The sequence below is a fragment of the Chlorocebus sabaeus genome, chromosome 15, assembly GCF_047675955.1.
Source record: "Chlorocebus sabaeus isolate Y175 chromosome 15, mChlSab1.0.hap1, whole genome shotgun sequence".
Lineage (NCBI taxonomy): Eukaryota > Metazoa > Chordata > Mammalia > Primates > Cercopithecidae > Chlorocebus > Chlorocebus sabaeus.
In genome coordinates, this window is record NC_132918.1 from 61,191,978 (window position 1) to 61,213,585 (window position 21,608).

A 21,608-nucleotide genomic window follows, 5' to 3' on the forward strand; every position below is an offset into this window, starting at 1 on the left:
AACAAGTTCTATGGGGCTTTACATTTCCATAGCCATAATTATTGGACGGAGAGGAGTGATATCAAGTATAGAGGCATTTATAAGGCCAAGGCTGTGGTTGGTAGGCTAGGGCTGTGGTAGGGACTCAAGAAGAAAACTGTGGGTGAAAACGAGTATTTGGAAGTTATTGACTTTAGCTGGGACTCTCAATGAATCATGATCACAATGTACAAGATGCTAAATTGTTCAGTTAATTTTCAGAAGCCAGTCAGAAGGTCAATCAAGTTATTAAGTAAAAATAGGCTCCATAAAGAAACTATATCATACCCTACCTCCCAAATTTGTCCTTTTTATTAAAGTCTGCACCAGTATTCAGCAGAAGGTTTAGGCACTCCAAATTCCTATTGAGAGAAAACACAGTTAGAAAACTTAATTGACAGTGATTTTATAATGAAATTGTTAGGTTTAAAGAAGCATGAAAGTATGTTTTTATATGAAGATAAATGTGACAAAAATGACATGATTTACATTCTATGAAGAATAAAACATTAAAATTCATCTTATCTAGAATTTAGAAAGCTATATACTTATATACTGGCACACTGGGGAAATAACACATGATTCATGTTGTCACTGTTTAAAAGGAAGATCACATTTGCAAAAGAGACTCTGAGGAGGCTTTAGGAAACAATATGCTTGTAGGCTTTTTTTTTTTTTTTTCCCTTGAGACAGAGCCTCACTCTATAGTTCAGGCTAGAGTCCAGACGTGCAATCATAGCTAACAGCAGCCTTCAACTCCTGGACATAAGCGATCCTCCAAGCCTCAGCCTCCTCAGTAGTTAAGCTTACAGCTGTGAGCCACTGTATGAGTCCCGTCGGCTTTCCCTTATCTTTTCTTATACTATGACTGCTTACCTGTACGTATCTTTAGTTAATATTGGAGGAAAAGATATAACTTAAGTATTTCTATAATTTAATTGTATAAACCTCAACATCAAATTACTATGTTACAGTGAAACTGTAACTGCCAAGCAATCAGACACTCAAGTCTGTTGTCCCTCTCTCTCCAGGCAAGTTACAAGGAAGATAGGTTTTAACTGGAAGGTTCTCTGGTGACCTTGGAAGAACAAGGAAACCAGTCACATGCTCACAATCCATCTCTACAACTTAGACTGCGCTGGTGTACTCTCAGTTCAACGTACTTGTCCTCTGAAATCACTGAAAAATTTTAAGGAATTATCACTGAAAATAAAGTTTTTGCAAAATGTTCTTTTGAAAAATCATGAATTAAATGGCTTATCACAGATCTAAATTATCAGAAGCATTAGATAAGAAGCATGTTCCAGAGACCATGAGTTTTAGCTGAAGTTTGTTGCTCATTTGAACCAACTGCCTAATTTTCCCTGGTGGTACTATTTAAAAACTTAGTCCAAAATCTTCCAATCTCAAACTTTCCTCTTCCTAGTAGAGGTAAGACACAGCACAAAATGAACATTGTTTTCCGGAAAAAAAAAAAAACAAAACAAAAAACAGAATTTAAAACAAATCTACTTAAAGAGTACTTGTTTATTCAGAATATTCCCAGTATTTTGATGTTCTCATTTGAGAATATACTTTTTAAAGAAACAATTTTATTAGATTTTTTCACTTATCCAGGAATTATGTTCTTTTATAGAAAGCAGTATTTCCTTTTGTAGGTTTATTCTCTCTCTCTCTCTCTCTCTCACTCACAACTTGGCTGGAATAAGATGAAAAAAAGTATTCTGCCACCCTGGATCTTTTTTCACAAACAACTCCTGTTTTGTTTTCTATTTTCTGGTAGCCCAGAATTAATACAAGAGGAACCAAAGATAAGAGAAAACCTGCCAAGACCAGCTATCTTTTTCTTAAAGAAATAAAAATACTATTAACATACCCTCCAGCTGCAGCTGCATGTAGACAAGTCCTGCCAAAATCATCTGGGGTATCTATATCAAATCCTATAAGAATGAATACATCTTATTTATAACAGACATATTATTTTACACTAAAGAATTATGTCATGAAATGTCAAGAATCACATCCTCCCCTCCAATCCCAAACAAAACTATGGGTTCTGAAGTGCTAGGGTGCCTGTTTAAAAGCAATAGGATACAATGGAGTATTATTTAGCAATAAAAAGAAATAAAGTACTGATACTGATACATGAATAACCCTTGAGAACATTATATTAAGTGAAACAAGCCAGTCACAGATCACATGTTGGGTGAGTCAATTTATAGGAACTGTTCAGAACAGGCAAATTTTATAGAGATGAAAAGTAGATTAGTGGTTGCCTAGGGCTGAGGGAAAAAAGAAATGGAGATTAACTGCTAATGGTCTTTCTTTAACAGGGGATGAAGAGGTTTTTTTTGTATTTTTTTTGAGACAGAGTCTCACTCTGTCTCCTAGGCTGGCGTGCAGTGGCGCAATCTCGGCTTACTGCAACCTCTGCCTCCTGGGTTTAAGCGATTCTCCTGCCTCAGCCTCCCAAGTATTTGGGATTACAGGTGCTCACCACCATGCCCAGCTAATTTTCGTATTTTTTTTTTTTAGTAGAGATGGGCTTTCACCATGTTGGCCAGGCTGGTCTTGAACTCCTGACCTCAAGTGATCTACCTGCCTCGGCCTCCCAAAGTGCTGGGATTACAGGCATGAGCCACCATGCCAGGCCTGAACCCAACATCTTCTAAAAGGGGTTATTAAATTATCCATACTGGACCCATCTGCATGTAATTTTTAAAAAGAAGGATAAAGAGACCGTCTTAAAATTTTGAGGGGTTTGAGGAGACATACAAAAGTCTGCAAAGGTTGCCCTTACCTGAAGAAAGAAGTTTTCTGCAGCAATCTGAAAAGCCGCTTAAGGCTGCCAAATGGAGGGGGAACATTCCATGTATGCCACGCCTAAAGTTAATAGAACAGGACAGTATCTCATTTTAATACAAGAAAAATACAATCAGTTAAATACATTACAAAAAGACCACTTAAGTGAAAGATAACTAAGAGTCAAAATGTCTAACACTTTGGAGAGCAATTTGGCTAAAGGTTGACGGTAGGCATAACTTATTACCCAGCTATTTCTCTCCAAAAGTTGGGTTTTCCACCTTCAGCACTACTGTCATTATGGACTTTGCTGCGGAAACGTGAGAAGTCATTCTGTGCATGCGGGCTTATAGGCTGTTCAGCAGCATCCCTGGGCTCTACCCAATGGATGTCATTAACACTAACACCTTCCTCCCCAAATTGTGACAACCAAAAATGTATCTAGACATTTGCTTAGAGAGTAAAATTCACTACCCTGTCACCCCACCTTTGAAACATTTCCATAATGCAATATGTTCAAGAATATTTATTGCACTAATTCTGTAATAGTGAAAAACTGTAAGCAACTTGTATCTACAAATAAGGAGAATGAATATACTGTGAAATCTTTATCTGATAATTCTATAAAAAAATGAACTAGAGCAACTCTTACAGATGTGGAAAAAGGCCCTAATTTGTATTTAGATGGCTAAATCAACAAGCTCACGTAATTTTTTTGGAAAAAGTTACAAAACAGATAGGTGTAGTACCACACCATTACAGAAAGTAAAAAAGATTTACAATTTGTTAATGAACACATGTAAATGTGATACAAAGAATGATAAACATAAATTTAAGTATGGTGTTTCTTGCAGAGCATTAACAGGAGGACTCATCTTTCAAACAAAATATTACAATAGGAACTTTAATATATAAAATAAATACAAGTAAACTGTTCTGACCAAAATGGGGGTGGAGGTAAGAAATCCTTTGTAGGATTCCAAGGAATCCCTGAACTTGGCACAGCACAGCCTGAAAACTATTATCTACAGATAGTATTTGGATGAAAAAAAAGCATTTGGCACATACAGCTTTCCGGGACTTTTAAGTACGTCTAGCTTAAAAATAAAGAGATCACAAAAATTAGCAGCTCTGATCAAAACTGCATTATTACTCAAAGTGAGAAAGAACTAGAGTAAGATACATAAAAATACACTGGCTTACCAAATAAAATTGTATTTAAACATTTTAACCTACCACTTTGTCAATACAAAAGAAAGTTCAAGAAATTAATATTGAGGATAAAATCCACATTTCCACCTAAAATATCCAGAAAACTGCAGTTCACTTCCCTTTATGCTTGCCTGTGTCAGTTATCAACACCTCAGTAAGTACTTACTTTGCCGTGTCAGCACCACTTGTAATAAGAGTGTTGATCAGCAGCTCATGGCCATACCGTGCAGCTATGTGCAGAGGAGTATTTCCATTCTTATCCTCACAGTCGATTACAGCTCCTGCAATACAGGACTTACTGTCAGACACTGGACCTTATAAAGATCAAATCAAATCTACTACATGAAAAGTAATAAAAAATGCTGTTCATATACAAACTAATAGACATAGCAATTTTAAATAGATTTCATTCATAGCTCATTTATCGGGCCAGGCAATGGATTTACAGCTTTTATACTTAAAGCAATTGTGTGAATTAAGCATAAGATTTCAGTAGATTTTTAAATTGACAAGAGGGTTCTGAGGTCCAATAAGTCTGGAAACTACTGTATTAAAACAAAATTAAACATGTTTCTTTAGAGCAATACTTCAGAGCTTTAATGTGCATACTCTTTGTCATCAAGACTACATGCAATGCTTCAAAAAGTATTGGATCATGAACCTATTTCAACTTTTCCCCTGCAAAACCATAGTACCTACTATCTTGAAGATAAGTTTCTTGGAATATGCCTTGGAAAACACTGATTTAAAGTAATATACCTAAAAGTTCTTTTGATTTAAAAGTTTAGCTTGCCTGATATTAATTTAAACACAAAAGAATACAAACTCAGGAAATTAAAATCCTGAAAACGGTCACAGATACTGAACAGGGGAAAATGATAAATGTATAATGTATATACAGAGTACACACATTAATATATAATACAAATTATGGTAGAAAGTAATTTTCTATTTAGCAATAATGAAAAAAGCTAATACTAACTGCTGAAGAAATAAAATAATTCAGGGAACCAAAACAAAAAACCAAAAGTACGAAAGATACAGCTACATGGTATTTTATACTCTTTAATATTTTATTTTCATGAGCTCTGAAATCATATATTAAAAATACACAAACTGTGATGACAATTTCTCAATACCATTTCATTTGGTGGATGTTTTTACTACAGTTAAGAAAAAAACCAAAAAACAAAAAACAAAACAAAAAAAAAACCAGAAATACTTTTTACCACTCTGGATAATGGTTTGTGATCGGGAGAATCTACCGTGGAGAGCAGTCATGTGTAGTGGGGTTTTCCCATCTTTACTCTGGGGGAAAAAAAAAAATTACTCACTCTACTATATCCATAATATGTAATCCTTAGTTTTACTTTGAATACCCTCTTGCATCTTTATTTTTGTAACTATTATACAAGAATTAAGTTTAACTGAGGCCTATGGAGGTAAAACAGCTGTTTAAAATTAGGAATTACTTTTTAGCATGTGTATCATAAAACACAAATATACAAAAATTCCATGCTTACAGCTTATAAAAATTAGGAGTGGGACAGTAAGGATGTGTCTCCCAAGTTTCAGATTCAATATTTCACATTGCTCCAACATTTCCATTCTAAGAAATTCTGAATCCCTCCTTGACCAAGTAAAAGTGAGTATTAGAATTAACTTTGTGAATTTTGTGTGGATACATTAAAAAAAATAAATACAAATAATTTCAGCCACTATAATTTAAAAACTTCATATATTTGTTTATAGTTATATGTACTAAATATTTTCTCAAATCACTTAAAATAATAACTCAGACTGGCTGCACACATATATATTTCATGTAGAAGTTCTAAAGGAGTTCCAAATATGAAGAAAAACAATCCCTGAGTTAGTTTATCTTTTCTTCTGATTAGGTGGTGTCTTTTCTTTTCTAAAATATTTCAGTTAACCAAAACATATATGTTACCAATGCAAAAGAAAAACTACTTAGCAGCTTCCTAAACTCACAGCAACATTCAGTATGCCTTCTGTGTAGGTACTAAAATGGAAATGTCACAAGTATCCTAAGTTTATGCTAACACAGTACAATGCAGATATTCTTTAAAAATCCTTATGTCATTATAATAATAATTAGAACATCCTAAGTACCTACTTAAGTGTTTGATTCCATAATACGAATTTTTCAAGTAAACAAGCCATCCGACTGGCAAGCAATTTTAGAGAAGTTCTAATCTTTTGGAGGCAGTATGAGAAACGAAGGAAAAGAGGAGAGAGGATGCATGCATGCACAGGTTCTGGAGTCAGAATAACCTAAGCGTGAATCCCAGATCTCCTACTTACCACAAGCAAGATTTTGGACAAGTTGCCTAACTTCTTTGTGCCTTCACTTCCTCAACTGAAAATGAGGATAATACCATCTACATCTCATTGGTCTACTGTACAGAGTAAATACAATAATCTTTGTAAAACACTCAGAAGCACATCAGTGCTTCTCAGGATATATTTGTTTTTATCATTATTTTTTAATGTACTAGTTGTTATTCATTCAACCAGAAAAAAAAAAAAAAAAAAAAAAAGGGCAAAAAAGCATCTTGGCAAAAAGGATTCTGTCTTTCCAAAATGTTCCAGATAGGATATATCCTAATTTTTATTGTTAATATTTTAGCTACAGCCCTTTTTTTCTTTTCTTTTCTTTTTTTTTTTTTTTTGAGATTTGCTCTGTGGCCCAGGCTGGAGTGCAGTGGGATCTCAGCTCACTGCAAACTCTGCCTCCTGGGTTCAAGTGATTCTCCTGCCTCAGCTTCCCGAGTAGCTGGGATCACAGGTGTGCGCCACCATGCCCAGCTTATTTCTGTATTTTAGTAGAGATGGGGTTTCACCATGTTGGGAAGGCTTGTCTTGAACTCAAGATCTCAAGTAATCCACCTGCCTCGGCCTCCCAAAGCGCTGGGATTACAGGCGTGAGCCACCGCGCCTGGCCTTTTTCTTTTTCCTTAAAGAGATGGGGGTCTTGGTCTGTCAGCCAGGCTAGAATGCAGTTGTGTAATCATAGTTCACTGCAACCTCGAACTCTAGGGTTCAAGTGATCTTCTAGCAACAGCCTCTGGAGTGGCTGGGACTACTGGCACGTAACATTACACCTGACTAATTTATTTTTTGTAGAGATGGTGCCTAAGTTGCCCCGGCTGGTTTTGAACTCTTGGGCTCATGTGATTCTCTGGCTTTGGCTTCCCAAAGTGCTGGGTTTACAGGTGTGAGCCACCATGCCTGGCCAGCTATAGCCGATTTTTACAGACATAAGAAAAAACATAGATTCCATTGATTAGAAGGATAACAAAAATAAGGGGAAAACAAAACAGAAACCCCCACGACTCAAAACAAAACAAATAAAAACTTGTAATAAAAATTTGATTAACAAAATGATGAAATTTGGAAGATAAAATTATAGTTAACATTTATATATATAGCACATTTCAGGCACAGTTTTAAGACACTTCATATGGTCAGGTATGGTGGCTCATATCTATAATTCCAGCACTTGGGGAGGCCAAAGCGGGAGGACTGCTTGAACTCGGGAGTTTGAGGCTGCAATGAGCTATGACGGTGCCACTGCACTCTAGGCTGGTCACCTCCCTTCCTCCTAAAAAATCAAAACCAAATCCACTTCATATATGTCATTTAATCCTCACAACCCTATGAGATTGATACCATTAATCTTGTTTTACAGATGAGGAAATACAGGCCCCAGGGTTAAGTGATTTTACTAGGTCTCATAGTTAATAAGAGATGAGCCCTTTATTTATTTTTTTGTTTTGGAGACAAGGCTTGCTATACTGCCCAGACTAGACTTGAACACCTGGCTCAAGCGATTCCCTCACCTCAGCCTTCTGAGGGTAGCTGGGACTAAAGGCACACATAATTGGGCCTGGTTAGAATCCTTTATTATAAGCCTATAGGTGACACTGGATCAACATTTTTACTTTCTACATTCTGTTCATAAAACCTATTCTAAGTATACAAAGGAAAAAGATTCGGATTACCAACTAAAAAGTTTGCCATAAGACATGTTAGGAGGGGAGAAGGCACAGTTATTTCTCTCTGAATTGGAGAAACAACGTAGAGTTTTCTTTTTCTTTATCACCTCAAATCATTTTAGCAGAAAGCTAGGAGTATTAAGAAAAAGAAAGAAAGAAAAATAACAAAACCCAAAAATTAGATCTACAAAAATCCTAATGATTAATCTCACAGGCATCCAAAAACAGTAACTACAAGCCAAACATTTCACAGTATGTTTTTAGGTTTAAACTTCAAAACAAGCATTTGGTGCATTTTGCTTAGCTGACCAAAATCTATTCTTAAAGAACAACAATGTGGGTGGCAAAACATGTGCATATAAATAAAACAATCAGTGCAGTAGGGCTCATGTCAAGCAGTTCTAAACAACACACCTATGCTGCTTTATAAACCTGATTCATTTTACCTCTACTACTTTGTAGGAAAATGAATTTAAAACCTTAGAAATTGAGTTATTACAAACTTAAAGTCACACTCCAATTTCTAGTCATCTATAACTGGATCAAAGTCAGAAACAACAAAATAGAGAATGTAGTGAGAGGAAAAGATTAAGCAGGAAAAAAGAGATAATGTGGTTAAGAATATGAGGGTTAACAAATCAAATTTTTATAATAAAGGGCAAGTGTCAAGTGTCCCCACAGTCAATCAATAACTTAATAACACTGATTTTACAAATATAAAAAATACAGGTGTCAGGAATGAAATATATTCTTGCTGGTTGAAAACTCACAGCTACCAACATATTGTGTGTAAAAGCGGGAAGGGACCTGAGAAATCAACATTGGAAACGTGTTTCAACAGATTATGGCAATAAAACAATTGGACAATTGCATATAAATGAGATGTCATACACCCTTAGGTGAAGTTAAGACAACTTTTGTGACATCTGTTTTGAAACCAACATCACAGGCTGTTGTTGCCTTCCAATCTACTTAAATATATCTTAATCCCTTTGTTAAAAAATTCACTTGTCATATACGAAATTCACCACTGAGTTTTCTAAATTATTAAGGACGTAACTTCAAATAGGACCACTGGTTTCAGCATTTTACTCTAAGTGGGCCTCTTATAGGACTGATTCTCAATTCTACATTTCAAAAGAAAATACAGACTTAAAAACAATCACAGGTACTATAGTCACCTATGTAGACACTAACAGAATCAAGTGATTCATTATCATCAAATTCTAATAAATATTCATGCCAAAATGGCAGTGCATAAAACAGGAAGCCCAATCTCTACCCTTTAAAGACAGCATCATGTGAACCAAAATACGCATAGTAGCTGATAACACCGGTAAAGTTCCATAATTTCCATAATACTAACATACAAAGATGATTTTACCTACATTCACTATCATAAACAGGTCTCACAGAGACTGAGAAAACTTGGTTGTGACGTTTGCTTTTGAAAATGTTAACATAATTCCAAATTTTTTATTTTTGAAATAGCCTAACTTTCATTAAAGAAACATTACTGACCCTTTGAGGAAAAAACTAATTTTTCTCCTCACAAGGGTTTAGATATTTTTCTGGGCCCTAATTATCCAAAGTGCAGGAATTCTTCAAATTAAAATAAGCAGTTCAAACCTGTAATAAATAAACTTTCTAGTAATTACCTAAACTATAAAAAATGTTACTAGGTGATTAGACCGAGACCTAAAAACTTTTAAAAAGATGGTTTAGCTCTAATCATACTGGGGCACTTTATGACATCTCATGCCTTTTCTTCCTTGGGTGTAGTATGTATACATTTTGTCCTATGGTTGAGAGAGGGCAATTTAAAGCAATGACCTAATTATAGATGGATTTGTTGCTGTTACAGCTGTCAGAATTGACCTGTGGCATCATTAAAGGCTTCACTGAAGTTAGGTAAGAAAATCTGATGTAATTAAAATGCTCTGAAAATCATATAAAACGCTCTGAAAATCTGATGTAATTAAAATGCTCTGAGAAGTGTTTTTACTAAACCTAAATGGTTCAATTTTGTGTCTGGTTTTCTTCGTACCACCAGATACAGTTTGGCAAGTGCTCAAAGGATGAATTGATAAAATTAACACAGAAACAACTAAAGAATTCTAGAAAATCTAAGTAAAATGATTATATATTATAAAATAGCAATGCTCAAAATCTCGATTGCATGTGCTCTCTTATAAAACTATACAGTGAAAGCATATTTATTGTGGCTCTAGAATTTTCATTCATTTGAGGCAAGATCTCACCTGTCGCCCAGGCTAGAGTACAGTGGTGTGATCACAGCTCACTGTAACTTTGAACTTCTGGGCTCAAGAGATCCTCCAGCCTCAGCCTCCTGAGTATCTAGGACTACGGGATAATTTTTAATTTTTTTTGGTAGAGATGGAGGTCTTGCTATGTTGCCCAGGCTGGCCTTGCTCAAGTGATCTTCTCGCCTTGGCCTCCTAAAACACTGGGATTACAAGCATGAACCAGACTGTATCCGGCCAAAATTTTCATTCATTCCTTTATTTATTTTTTGAAACAGAGTCTCACTCTGTAATCCAGGCTGGAGGGCAGTAGCATGATCTCAGCTCACTGTAGACTTGACCTCCAAGGCTCAAGAGATCCTCCCACTTCAACCTCCCAAGTAGCTGAGACTACAAGCATGAGCCACCATGCCTGGCTCATTTTCTATTTTTTTGTGGAGCCAGGTTATGCTGTCCACGCTAGTCCTGAACTCCTAGGCTCAAGTGATCCTCCTACCCCAGCCTCCCAAAGTGGTGGGATTACAGGGAGGAGCCACTATGCCAGTCCAGATTTTTCACATATTTCTAAAATCCAAATGCTTACTCTTGAAAGTGATTGTAACAAAAAAAACAAAACGCAACTATTCCTTATGTGCAAAACACTGATATTTCTTTTCCCCCTAACACTCTATAAAATTTAAAAAGACCTGTAGAGTGAACACCCAAATACATACCATCTAAATTGTGCCACTAGTATTTTACTCAATGCCTTTTATTGTAGATTCTTCTGTCCTTCCATCCACCCAATTATTTGATGCTTTTTAAAATTAGATAGACATCACACATGTCACCTCTAAACACAACATTAATAGCGTCAAACATCTGTTTAGAATTTTCCTTCTAAAAGAAAATTTATATGCTATGAAAGCATACAAATGAACTACCTTATGAGTTTTGACAAATCTATACAATATAAACCCCTGCCAAAATACAAAACATTACCACCATCACATAAAGTCCCTTCATACCCCTTTCCCAGTTGATCCCTCCTCACAATGGCAATAATTGTTCTGATTTTTTTCAATTATAGATTCTGGAACCCCATATAAATGGAATTTTATTGGTTCTAGAACCTTACATAAATGGAAAGAATGTATATACTCTTGAGTAAGTCTTTCACTCAGCATAATATTTTAAAGATTTATCCATGTTCTTGAGTTTATCAATAGTTCCTTTTTATTGCTGAATGGTATTCACCACTGATGTTGTTTTAACAGTGACATACTTATAGATTATGATTTTGTTCCTTACCTTCATATTGACATCAGCCCCATTGCCAACTAGAAGCTCTAAACACAATGCTCCATGTGTTGATGCAGCAGCAAAGTGCAAAGGAGTAAATCCTTTTTCATTCTTTTGATTTACAATAGCACCACAGTCTATAAGTTCATTCACTACAACATCTTGTCCATTATAGCAGGCTACATGAAGAGGTGTATTTCCATAGGCATTTGGTTCATTCATCTATCAGAAAGGAAAAAAATGTGAATGTTAAAGTAGTTTTGCTAATTATCAATGTTGTGAGCTATTTCAGCAACCTGTGGTTGCAATCAAATTACTAAAGTGAGAAACGGAGACAGGATAAATACAGAGATGAGGCTTATAATTCTAAAGTTGGTATAAAATAATAAACCTTTGACAAGCATTTTGGTATTACATTGATTTTATACATTCAGGGAATGTAATTCACATATACAATGTCTACTTCATGACAAAACTGAATAATACAAAAGAGGTATTTTAGGAAAATGTAAACTAATGTATTTTGAAAGGTGTTCTAGGTAAAGGATTTACTATAGAATTAATTATAATCATAAAAAATGAACACAAACTGAAGATTCTGAGGTATATTCAGTAACATGCATATTTTCAACTTTTTCATTTTGCAGTGACAAAGGCTAACCCTAGTAATAAAGTACAGATCAAGATTTTTAAACAATGAATCGCATGTTCTATTTATTTAATTCGTTTTTTGCCACAAACTTAGGCTCTTAATTTTTTCCAGTGTCATATACAGGTATTTTATCACAAGTCAAAAGAGTATGCTCAAAAATGAGAAACAATTCATGTAATTAAGGGTTTTGCTTTTCTCTTTTTTTTTTTTTCCTGAGACAGGGTCTCTCACTCTGTCACCCAGATTGGAGTTGAGTGGCACGATCTCAGCTCACCGAAACCTCTGCCTCCCAGGCTCAAGCGATTCTCCTGCCTCAGCCTACTGAGTAGCTGGGATTATAGGCACGCACCATTACCAACCAGCTACTTTTTGTATTTTAGTAGAGACCGGGTGTCATTATGTTGGCCAGGCTGGTCTTGAACTCCTGATCTCAAATGATCACCCACCTTAGCCTCTCAAAGTGCTGGCATAGGCGTGAGCCACCGTGCCCAGCCTTGTTTTTCCATTTCTTTTTTTTTTTTTTTTTTTTTTTTGAGACGGAGTCTCGCTCTGTCGCCCAGGCTGGAGTGCAGTGGCGCAATCTCGGCTCACTGCAAGCTCCGCCTCCCGGGTTCACGCCATTCTCCTACCTCAGCCTCCCGAGTAGCTGGGACTACAGGCGCCCGCCACTGCGCCCGGCTAATTTTTTTTCTATTTTTTAGTAGAGACGGGGTTTCACCATGGTCTCGATCTCCTGACCTTGTGATCCGCCCGCCTCGGCCTCCCAAAGTGCTGGGATTACAAGCGTGAGCCACCGCGCCCGGCTGTTTTTCCATTTCTAATAAATAAGGGAATACTTTACATGATTACTGTGTAGTCAAGAATCTGACCTCTCCCAGAGAGGTCTGTCCTTTGCCCTTGGCAGGACAGGTAATCTACGACATACCTGATAAAAAAGTCTCTATTTAGAGTAGGAGCTTTGGGTCACCAGGTATTATGTATTTGGAGACTGAAATCAACCACATGGACAACCAATCAAACCATGTAATGGAGCCCCAATAAAAACCAAAAATGAAGCTCAAGTGAGCATTCTTTGTTGGAAATACTTCATTCATACTGCCACACACTGATGCCAGGGAAGGAGAGTAATGGGTCCTGACTCTGTGAGGAGGGGCTAAGGGAAACTTTGCCTTTACAATAATCCTGCACTCTACCCTATGTGTCTCTTCCTTTGGCTGATCTCAGTTGGTATCTTGTCCCTGTAGTAACCACAACTGTGAGTATAAAGCTTTTAATGAATTTTGTGAGACTTTCTGGTGAATTATCAAACCTGAAAGTGGTTTTGAAAGCTCTCTGAACTTGTAGTTGGTCGTAAGTAAAGGGTGGCCTTGTGTGGAGACTCTGGACCCTAATCTTGTAGTTGGCCCCAATATAATGCAGCTTTAATTAACATTTTCTTTTCTGGGATCACTGGTAATAGAGGAAGAAAAAAAGTTTGAACACTTAATTTTAATCAAAGTATCTAGATTTTTTCACAAGAACACAGACAAGGAAAAGATTCTCCCTCAGAGCCTCCATAAGGAACCAACTTTGCTGACACCTTGATTTAGAACTTCTATACTCTAAAACTTTGAGAAGTTAAATTTCTATTAGCCCTCCAGTTTGTGGTAATCCCCCAGGAAACTAAAAACAAAAACAAAAACAAAAAAAACCCAAAAAACACACAACTGGGGGCCACATGTTACTAAAAGGCTGTAAGTCTGGCCACTTATTTTGATGAACAAATAGTCACTAGAGTTTACAAATGTAACTGACTGTCAATAAAGTCAGTTTTAAAAATTGCACCAGAATGGACTTGAAACAGTAATCAGAAACAAAGTTGCCTCATTTATCCAGATCAAGGATCTTTTAAGGTATTATTTCACTCTGCTGAAACGGAGATACAGGAATTGAGTTGAGATTTTTGCAAAGTCTTCTTGTGATCCTCACACTTTCAGTATTTATTAGCTTGTTTCAGGCAAAGTGTTTCACATGGTCCATAAGTTAAGAGCATATCTAGCCCTACAGTTCTGTCATGTATTCTTTGTCCAACCAGGCTATCACTTACTTTTCTTAGTTTTTTGTAGCTGATCTAAACTGTATGCCTCTAGCAGATCCTTATGCTACACCTTCCAATTTGCTGTTTTAAAGAACCAATGAGTTCTTCAAAATGTGTGTTTTCAAGAATCAGGACATTGTCATAACTCTACCTGAAGTAAGAATAAATACGCTGAGTGGGCTGGGCGCAGTAGCTCACGCCTGTAATCCAAGCACTTTGGGAGACCAAGGTGGGAAGGTCACTTGAGGTCAAGAGTCAGACACCAGCCTGGCTAACAGCGAGACCTCATCTCTACAAAATAAAAAAATTAGCCTGTAGTTCTAGCTATTCAGGAGGCTTAGGTGGGAGGATCACTTGAGCCCAGAGTTCAAGGTTGCAGTGAGCTGTGACTGTGCCATTATACTACAGCCTAGGAGACAGAGACCCTGTTTCAAATAAATAAATAAATACATAAACAAATGAGGGAGTAAAATACTTATGTTTAAAGGATGGCTTGTGAAAAGCTGTACAGATATTCTAAGTTACCTCAATTCAGGAATCAAATATATCCAAATAAAGCAGCATCCCCTTTTAACCAAACAGAATTACATAGTAAGGAATACTTATATTTGGTGGGCAAAAAGCCTCTTGTTTTCCTGCCCAGCTCTTGCCAATATTCTGTAATGTAAACTGCTACAATCATTTTAAGAGAATATCAGACTAGGCAAAGAAGACTAACAATAACCCAGCTATCTAATAATACAAGTGTGTCTGATCTGCTGGTTCCCACAAGTGAAATGGAACTATAGGGCCTGGAATGCGATATAGAAGAAAAACTGGCAATAAACCACACACCTTTGAAGTGTATTTTACCTCTTAACATGCTTTGACTATTTACATGCCTTGATCATAAATCAGTGCATTAGGTATTACGTAAAGGACTATAAATACCCAATTAAAACATGAAAACATTGTATAAAATAATTTCTTAAACCTGAAATAACTATCAATACTGTAGTAAGTATAAAAAGGCTCCATAATTTCGTACTGTTCAATTAATATACCTACATCAACTCCAAGATCTAGAAGGTACTTGACTACGCTGATCATTCCACTAGAGGCTGCTGCATGAAGAGGTGTGTAAGACTTTTTATCCTTGCATGTCACTTCAGCTCCATGCGACACAAGTAATTTCACTACTTCAATGTGACCTAAAAATATGTTTTTGAAGAAAAAATAGAGATGAGCATATGAAAACTATTAAATATAATCCCAAATATCTTTAAGCAAATTTAAAAAATGAAAATAGAAGATGCATGACAAGTCATCAATGAATCATGTTAACTTGAGAAAGAATAGAAGGAAAATTTTAAGACTTCAGGGGTGAGCATAATGGCTTATGCCGATAATCTCAGCACTTTGGGAGGCTGAAGTGGGAGGATCACTTGAGTCTAGGAATTTGAGACCAGCCTAGGCAACACAGTGAGACCCTGTCTCCACCAAAAATAAAAAAAATTAGCCGGGTATGGTGGCATGCACCTATAGTCTCAGTTACTTGGGCGGCTGAGGTAGAAGAATTACTTGGGCCTGGGAGGTTAAGGCTGCAGTGAGCTGTGATCATGCCACTGCACTCCAGGGTGGGCAACAGAGAGAGGCCTTATCTCAAAACAAGACCAAAAAAAAATAGAATTCAGGATAATTCTGATAAATGTTGGCAGAGATAATTAGTAATTAAAAAGAATGTTGGCCCTCTGTATACACTGGTTCCATATCTGCAGATTCAACCAACTGCAGACTGAAAATATTTGAAAACATAAAAACAGTAAAAAAATAAAAAATAAAAAAATAAAAATGCAGTGTAACAACTATTCACATTGTATTAGGTATTATAGGAAATCTAGAGATGAATTACAGAACAGGTTATACGTACACACTATGGCATTTTATATAAGGAACTTGAGTATCTTCTGATTTTTGTATCCAAAGGAGTCTGAAACTAATAATCTAAGGATAACAAGGGACAACTATAATTCCTTTGATTATTTTATTCGGTGATAACCCTGCAGTTTATAATTTTCCTTTTGCCTAGATCTTGTTTTTGGTCTAAGGTTACTTTAATACATTAATAAATTCTAAAGTAAGCTTTTCATTTCTAATGCTGGCATACCATATCATATGTACTTTGCTTTATTGGGCTTTGCAAATATTGCATCTTGTTTCTTAAAAATTGAAAGTTTGTGGCAATCCCGTGTCAAGCAAGTCTACTGGCATCATTTTTTCCATCAGCATGTGCTCATTTCATGTGTCTGTGTCACGTTTTGGTTATTCTTGCCAAGATTTCAAACTTTTTCAATATTATTTTATCTGTTATGGTGATCTGCGATCACTGATCTTTGGCATTCCTACTGTAATTGTTTTGGGGCATCACAAACTGAACTCATATAAAGTGGTGAACTGATCAGGCATGATGGCTCACGCCTGTACTCCCAACACTTTGTGAGGCTGAGGCAGGCGGATCACCTGAGGTCAGGAGTCGAGACCAGCCTGGCCAAAATAGTGAGACCCCGTCTCTACTAAAAATATAAAAATTAGCTGGGCATGCTGGCACACACCTGTAGTTCCAGCTACTCGCGAGGCTGAGGCCCGAGAATCGCTTGATCCCCGGAAGTGGAGGTTGCAGTAAGCCGAGATCACGTCACTGCACTCTAGCCTGGATGACAGAGTGAGACACTGTCTCCAATAAAAGTGATTAACTTAATAAATATGTATTCCAACTACTCCATTCCCTCATCTATCTCCTTTTCAGACCTTCCTCTTCACTCAGACACACTAGTATTAAAATTAGGTCAAATAATAACCCTACAGCAGCCACTAAGTGTTCAAGTGAAAGACAGTTGCACATCTCTCACTTTAAATCAAAAGCTAGAAATGATTAAGCTTAGTGAGAAAGGCATGTTGAAAGGTGAGACAGAATGAAATCTAGGCCTCCTGTGACAAAGTTACCAAGTAGTGAATGCAAAAGAAAAATTCTTCAAGAAAATTAAACATGCTACCAGTGAATGGACTAACGAAAAGAAAGCTAAGTAGCCTTACTGCTGATACAGAGAAAGTACTAGTGGTCCGGATAGAAGACCAAAGAGCTACAACATTCGCTTAAGCCAAAGCCTAATCCAGAGCAAGGCCTTAACTGTCTTCAATTCTATGAAGGCAGAGAGAGGTGAGGAAGCTACAGAGGAAAACTTGGATCGAGCAAAGGTTGGTTCATGAGGTTTAATGAAAAAAGATGTCCCTATAACATAAAAGTGCAATGTGAAGCAGCAAGTGCTGATGTATTAATAGAAGCTGTAACAAGTTATCTAAAAGATCTAAGATTATTAATGAAGGTGGTTACATTAAACAACAGATTTTCAATGTAGATGAAACAGCCTTCTATTGGAAGATGCCATCAAGGACTTTCATTGCTAGAGAGAAATCTATGCCTGCCATCAAAACTTCAAAGGACAGGCTGACTCTCTTGTTAGAGGCTAACGCAGCTAGTGACTTTAAGTTAAGTCAGTGCTCATCTACCATTCTGAAAATTCCACAGCCCACATGAATTATGCTAAATCCACTTTGCCGATGCTCTAAAATGGAACAAAGCCTGGATGACAACACATCTGTTTATAACACGGTTTACTGAATATTTTAAGCCCACTGTTGAGACATATTGCTCAGAAAAAAGAAGATTCCTTTCAAAATATTACTGCTTATTCACAATGTACTTGGCCACCCAAGAGCTCTTATAGACAAGATTACTGTTGTTTTTGTGCCTGCTAACACAACAGTCACTCTGTTGTCCCTGAACCAAGAGTAATGTCAACTTTCAAAGTCTTTTTATTTAAGAAATAACATTTGACATGGATATAGCTGCCATAGTGATTCCTCTGATGCATCTGGGCAAAGTAAATTGAAAACCTTCTGGAAAGGATTCATCATTCTAGATGCCATTAAGAACATTCTTGGCCAGGTGTGGTGGCTCACGCCTGTAATCCCAGCACTTTGGGAAGTCAATCACCTGAGGTCAGCAGTTCAAGACCAGCCTGGCCAACATGGTGAAACTCTGTCTCTACTAAAAATACAAAAAGTAGCCAGGCGTGGTGGCAGGCACCTGTAATCCCAGCTACTTCGGAGGCTGAGGCAGGAGAATCACTTGAACACAGGAGGTAGAGGCTGCAGTGAGCCAATATCACATCATTGTACTCCAGCCTGGGCAACAAAGCGAAACATTGTCAAAAACAAAAAACAAAAAACAAAAAAAACCACAAAAAACATTTCTGACTCATGGGAGGAGGTCAAAGTATTAATACCAACAGGAGTTTGAAAGAAGGTGACTGCAACCCTCATGGATGACTTTGAGGGATTCAAGACCTCAGTGAAGGAAATAACTGCAGATGTGGTAGAAATAGTGAGAGAACTAGAATAAGAAGTGGAGCCTGAAGATGTGCCTGAATTGCTATAATCTCATGATAAAATGTGAACAGATAAGGGGTTGCTTCTTACGGATGAGTAAAGACAGTGGTTTTGTGAGATGGAATCTACTTCCGAAGATACTGTGAATGTTGCTGAAATGACAACAAAGTTTTTAGAGAAGTGACTCCAATTTTGAAGGAAATTCTACTGTGGGTAAAATGTTATCAAACAGCTTGCCATGCTACAGAGAAACCTTTTGTGAAAGAAGAGTCCATCAATGCAGCACATCTTTGTCTCATTTCAAGGAACTGCCACAGCCATCCAAACCTTCAGCAACCATTCACATTGAGGCAAAACTCTCCATTAGCAGAGATTATGACTTGCTAAAGGTTCATATGATAGCATTTTCTTTTTGTAGCAATAACGTATTTTTTAAGACAAGAACACTGAAAATAAAAATGACATGTACATTGTTTTAGATGTACTGCTATTGCACACTTAATATACTATAGTATAGCATAAACATATTTTGTAATGAATTAATTATTTTTAGAAACGGGTTTAAGACAAGAACACTGAAAATAAAAATGACATGTACATTGTTTTAGATGTACTGCTATTGCACACTTAATATACTATAGTATAGCATAAACATATTTTGTAATGAATTAATTATTTTTAGAAACGGGGTCTTGCTCTGTCACCCCGGCTGAAGTGCAGTGGTGTGATTACATCTCACTGCAACCTAAAACTCCTGGATTCAGGTGATCCTCCCACCTCAGCCTTCTGAGTAGGTAGGACTACAGATGCATGCCACCACACTGGGCTAATTTTTAAATTTTTTTGTAGAGAGAGGGTCTTGCTATGTTGCCCAGGTTGGTCTTGAACTCCTGGCCTGAAGCAGTCCTCCCACGTTGGGCTCCCAAGATGTTAGGATTACAGGTGTGAGCCACTGCAGGCAGACTAAACATATCTTTTATATGCACTGGGAAACCAAAAAATTTTTGTGATTTGCTTATTGAGATACTTGCTTTGTTGTGGTAGTTTAGCACCAACCCCACAATCTCTCTGATCTCTGCCTTACTGGAATTGTTTCAATCCGGGAGTTTCTTGGGCTTGTTTCTTCAGAATGTTAGGTCCTTAGAACATGCAGCCAAAAACCTCTTTTTCCTTATAATTTCCACCAGATCTCCTTAACCAATTTAGTTTACTACTTACCAGTGTAACCACGAGGAAACGGTTGGTTATACTGTGTGATGGTTAACAATCAACTCCCAAATCTCAGTGGCTTAAATAATGTTTTTATTTCTCTCTCAACCATAACAGGTTGGCAAGAGGGCTCTGCTCAGTTACTCAAGGACCCAGGCTCATGTAACTGACATCATCTTGAATGTGGCTGGTCACTGTGCCAGAAGGGGAAACAGACTGCAGCGTTTCCTATCAGTAATTAAATGCTCCAGCCCAGACCACTGTTGCTTTCATTCATTAGCCAGAACTAGTCCTAGGCCCCACCCAACCACACAAAAAGGCCAGGAAGGGGGCCATGTATCTGGAAGGTGAGAGAACCACTATTCTCCTTTCGTAACTTGTCACTTATTTGTCAGATTAGATTACACAGTGCTTTCTCCTCCTCCCACAATCCTTCCCACCTCTGTGTCTTTGTTCATGAAACACCTTCTTTATGTGGAACATTCTGCTTGGATGTCTCCTCCCAGTCATTGCTATTATACTAATCCTTGAAGAAACATGTCAGACCCAACCTTTCCTGACCAACCCAATCAACTCTCTTCCCTAGAAGCCCTATAAGCCTTGTGATGTTCCTTGAACAGAATCATTACTAACTCTTTAATTACTTTTTGTGCATGAATCCCCAAATATATACTTTCAGAAGACTGTTCTACTTCTTGATATGTTCCATAAGGCCAAGAGCAGCATACAAAACAAGCGCCCAATATATATTAGTTACATTAAAGAAATTGCTTGTGATGTCATTTTTAAAATCCCTTCATAGAGAATGACTCTATAAAAAGTTAAAAAATTATAAAATGAGGCTTTCAAACAGAGGCACCCCTCCCTCAAAAAAATTAACCCAGGATACTGCAAGATGCATAAAGAATCAGGCAGATTCAGTTGTTTATATATAAATTATCAATTAATTATTTTCAGCCTCTTTCCACCCATTTTAATATGAAAAAGAAATATCTACCATTATGTTTCCAGAAAAGAAATAATGCAATGAGTTGTTAATTTTTAAAAATCAATTAAAAATTTTTTGAGACAGGGTTTTGGCTATGTCACCTTGGCTGAAATGCAGTGGTACGATCACAGCTCACTACAGCCTCGACCTCCTGGGCTCAAGTAAGGTGTGTACCACCACACCCAGCTAATATTAATTTTTTTTTTTTGGTAGAGAGAGGGTCTCGCTATGCTGCCCAGGCTGATCTTCAACTCCTGGGCTCAAGGATCTTCCCACCTCGGCCTCCCAAAGTGTTGGGATTACAGGCATAAGCAACCATGCCCAGCCCAAGGTAAAAAATATTTATTCAGTACCTTCTGTGTCAAAGTCATCATAATAAGGTAATCTGAGGCTAAACTTGGTAACTGAGGCTAAACTTCTAAAAGTACTGAAAGCAACAGTAAAAATGAACGTGTAAAGGGACCTTGAAAAGTTTGATGGCAGGAGCAAGCACAAGGTGGGAAGAAGAAAATGATCAGTTCATTTGGAGATGAGGTGGGGTGCTACAGAACAATGACAAATAATTCAATAGCGTTAAGTATAAGAGGTAGGGCCTAAAAGGAAATTAACGGAGCCTCAGCCAGGAAATAGAAGGCCAGGGCTAATAAGGAAAACTGGG

At 37.1% G+C, this 21,608-nt stretch overlaps 1 protein-coding gene across 16 annotated transcripts in view; it reads right to left on the reverse strand.

Annotated features, from left to right (window-relative positions):
• The window catches only part of ANKRD28 (ankyrin repeat domain 28), a 188,130-nt gene that overhangs the window by 41,127 nt on the left and 125,395 nt on the right, over nucleotides 1–21,608 (reverse strand). For 15 of the 16 annotated variants that reach the window (XM_038002901.2, XM_008009212.3, XM_008009218.3 and 12 more), the window contains 7 exons: nucleotides 15,373–15,515; nucleotides 11,606–11,818; nucleotides 5,262–5,340; nucleotides 4,199–4,313; nucleotides 2,819–2,901; nucleotides 1,895–1,958; nucleotides 312–380 (listed from right to left, as the gene is read on the reverse strand). In XM_038002901.2, the coding sequence (XP_037858829.1) occupies nucleotides 312–380; nucleotides 1,895–1,958; nucleotides 2,819–2,901; nucleotides 4,199–4,313; nucleotides 5,262–5,340; nucleotides 11,606–11,818; nucleotides 15,373–15,515 (766 nt within the window). The remainder of the gene's footprint in view (nucleotides 1–311; nucleotides 381–1,894; nucleotides 1,959–2,818; nucleotides 2,902–4,198; nucleotides 4,314–5,261; nucleotides 5,341–11,605; nucleotides 11,819–15,372; nucleotides 15,516–21,608) is intronic. The other variant, XM_073023621.1, reaches the window with a different exon arrangement.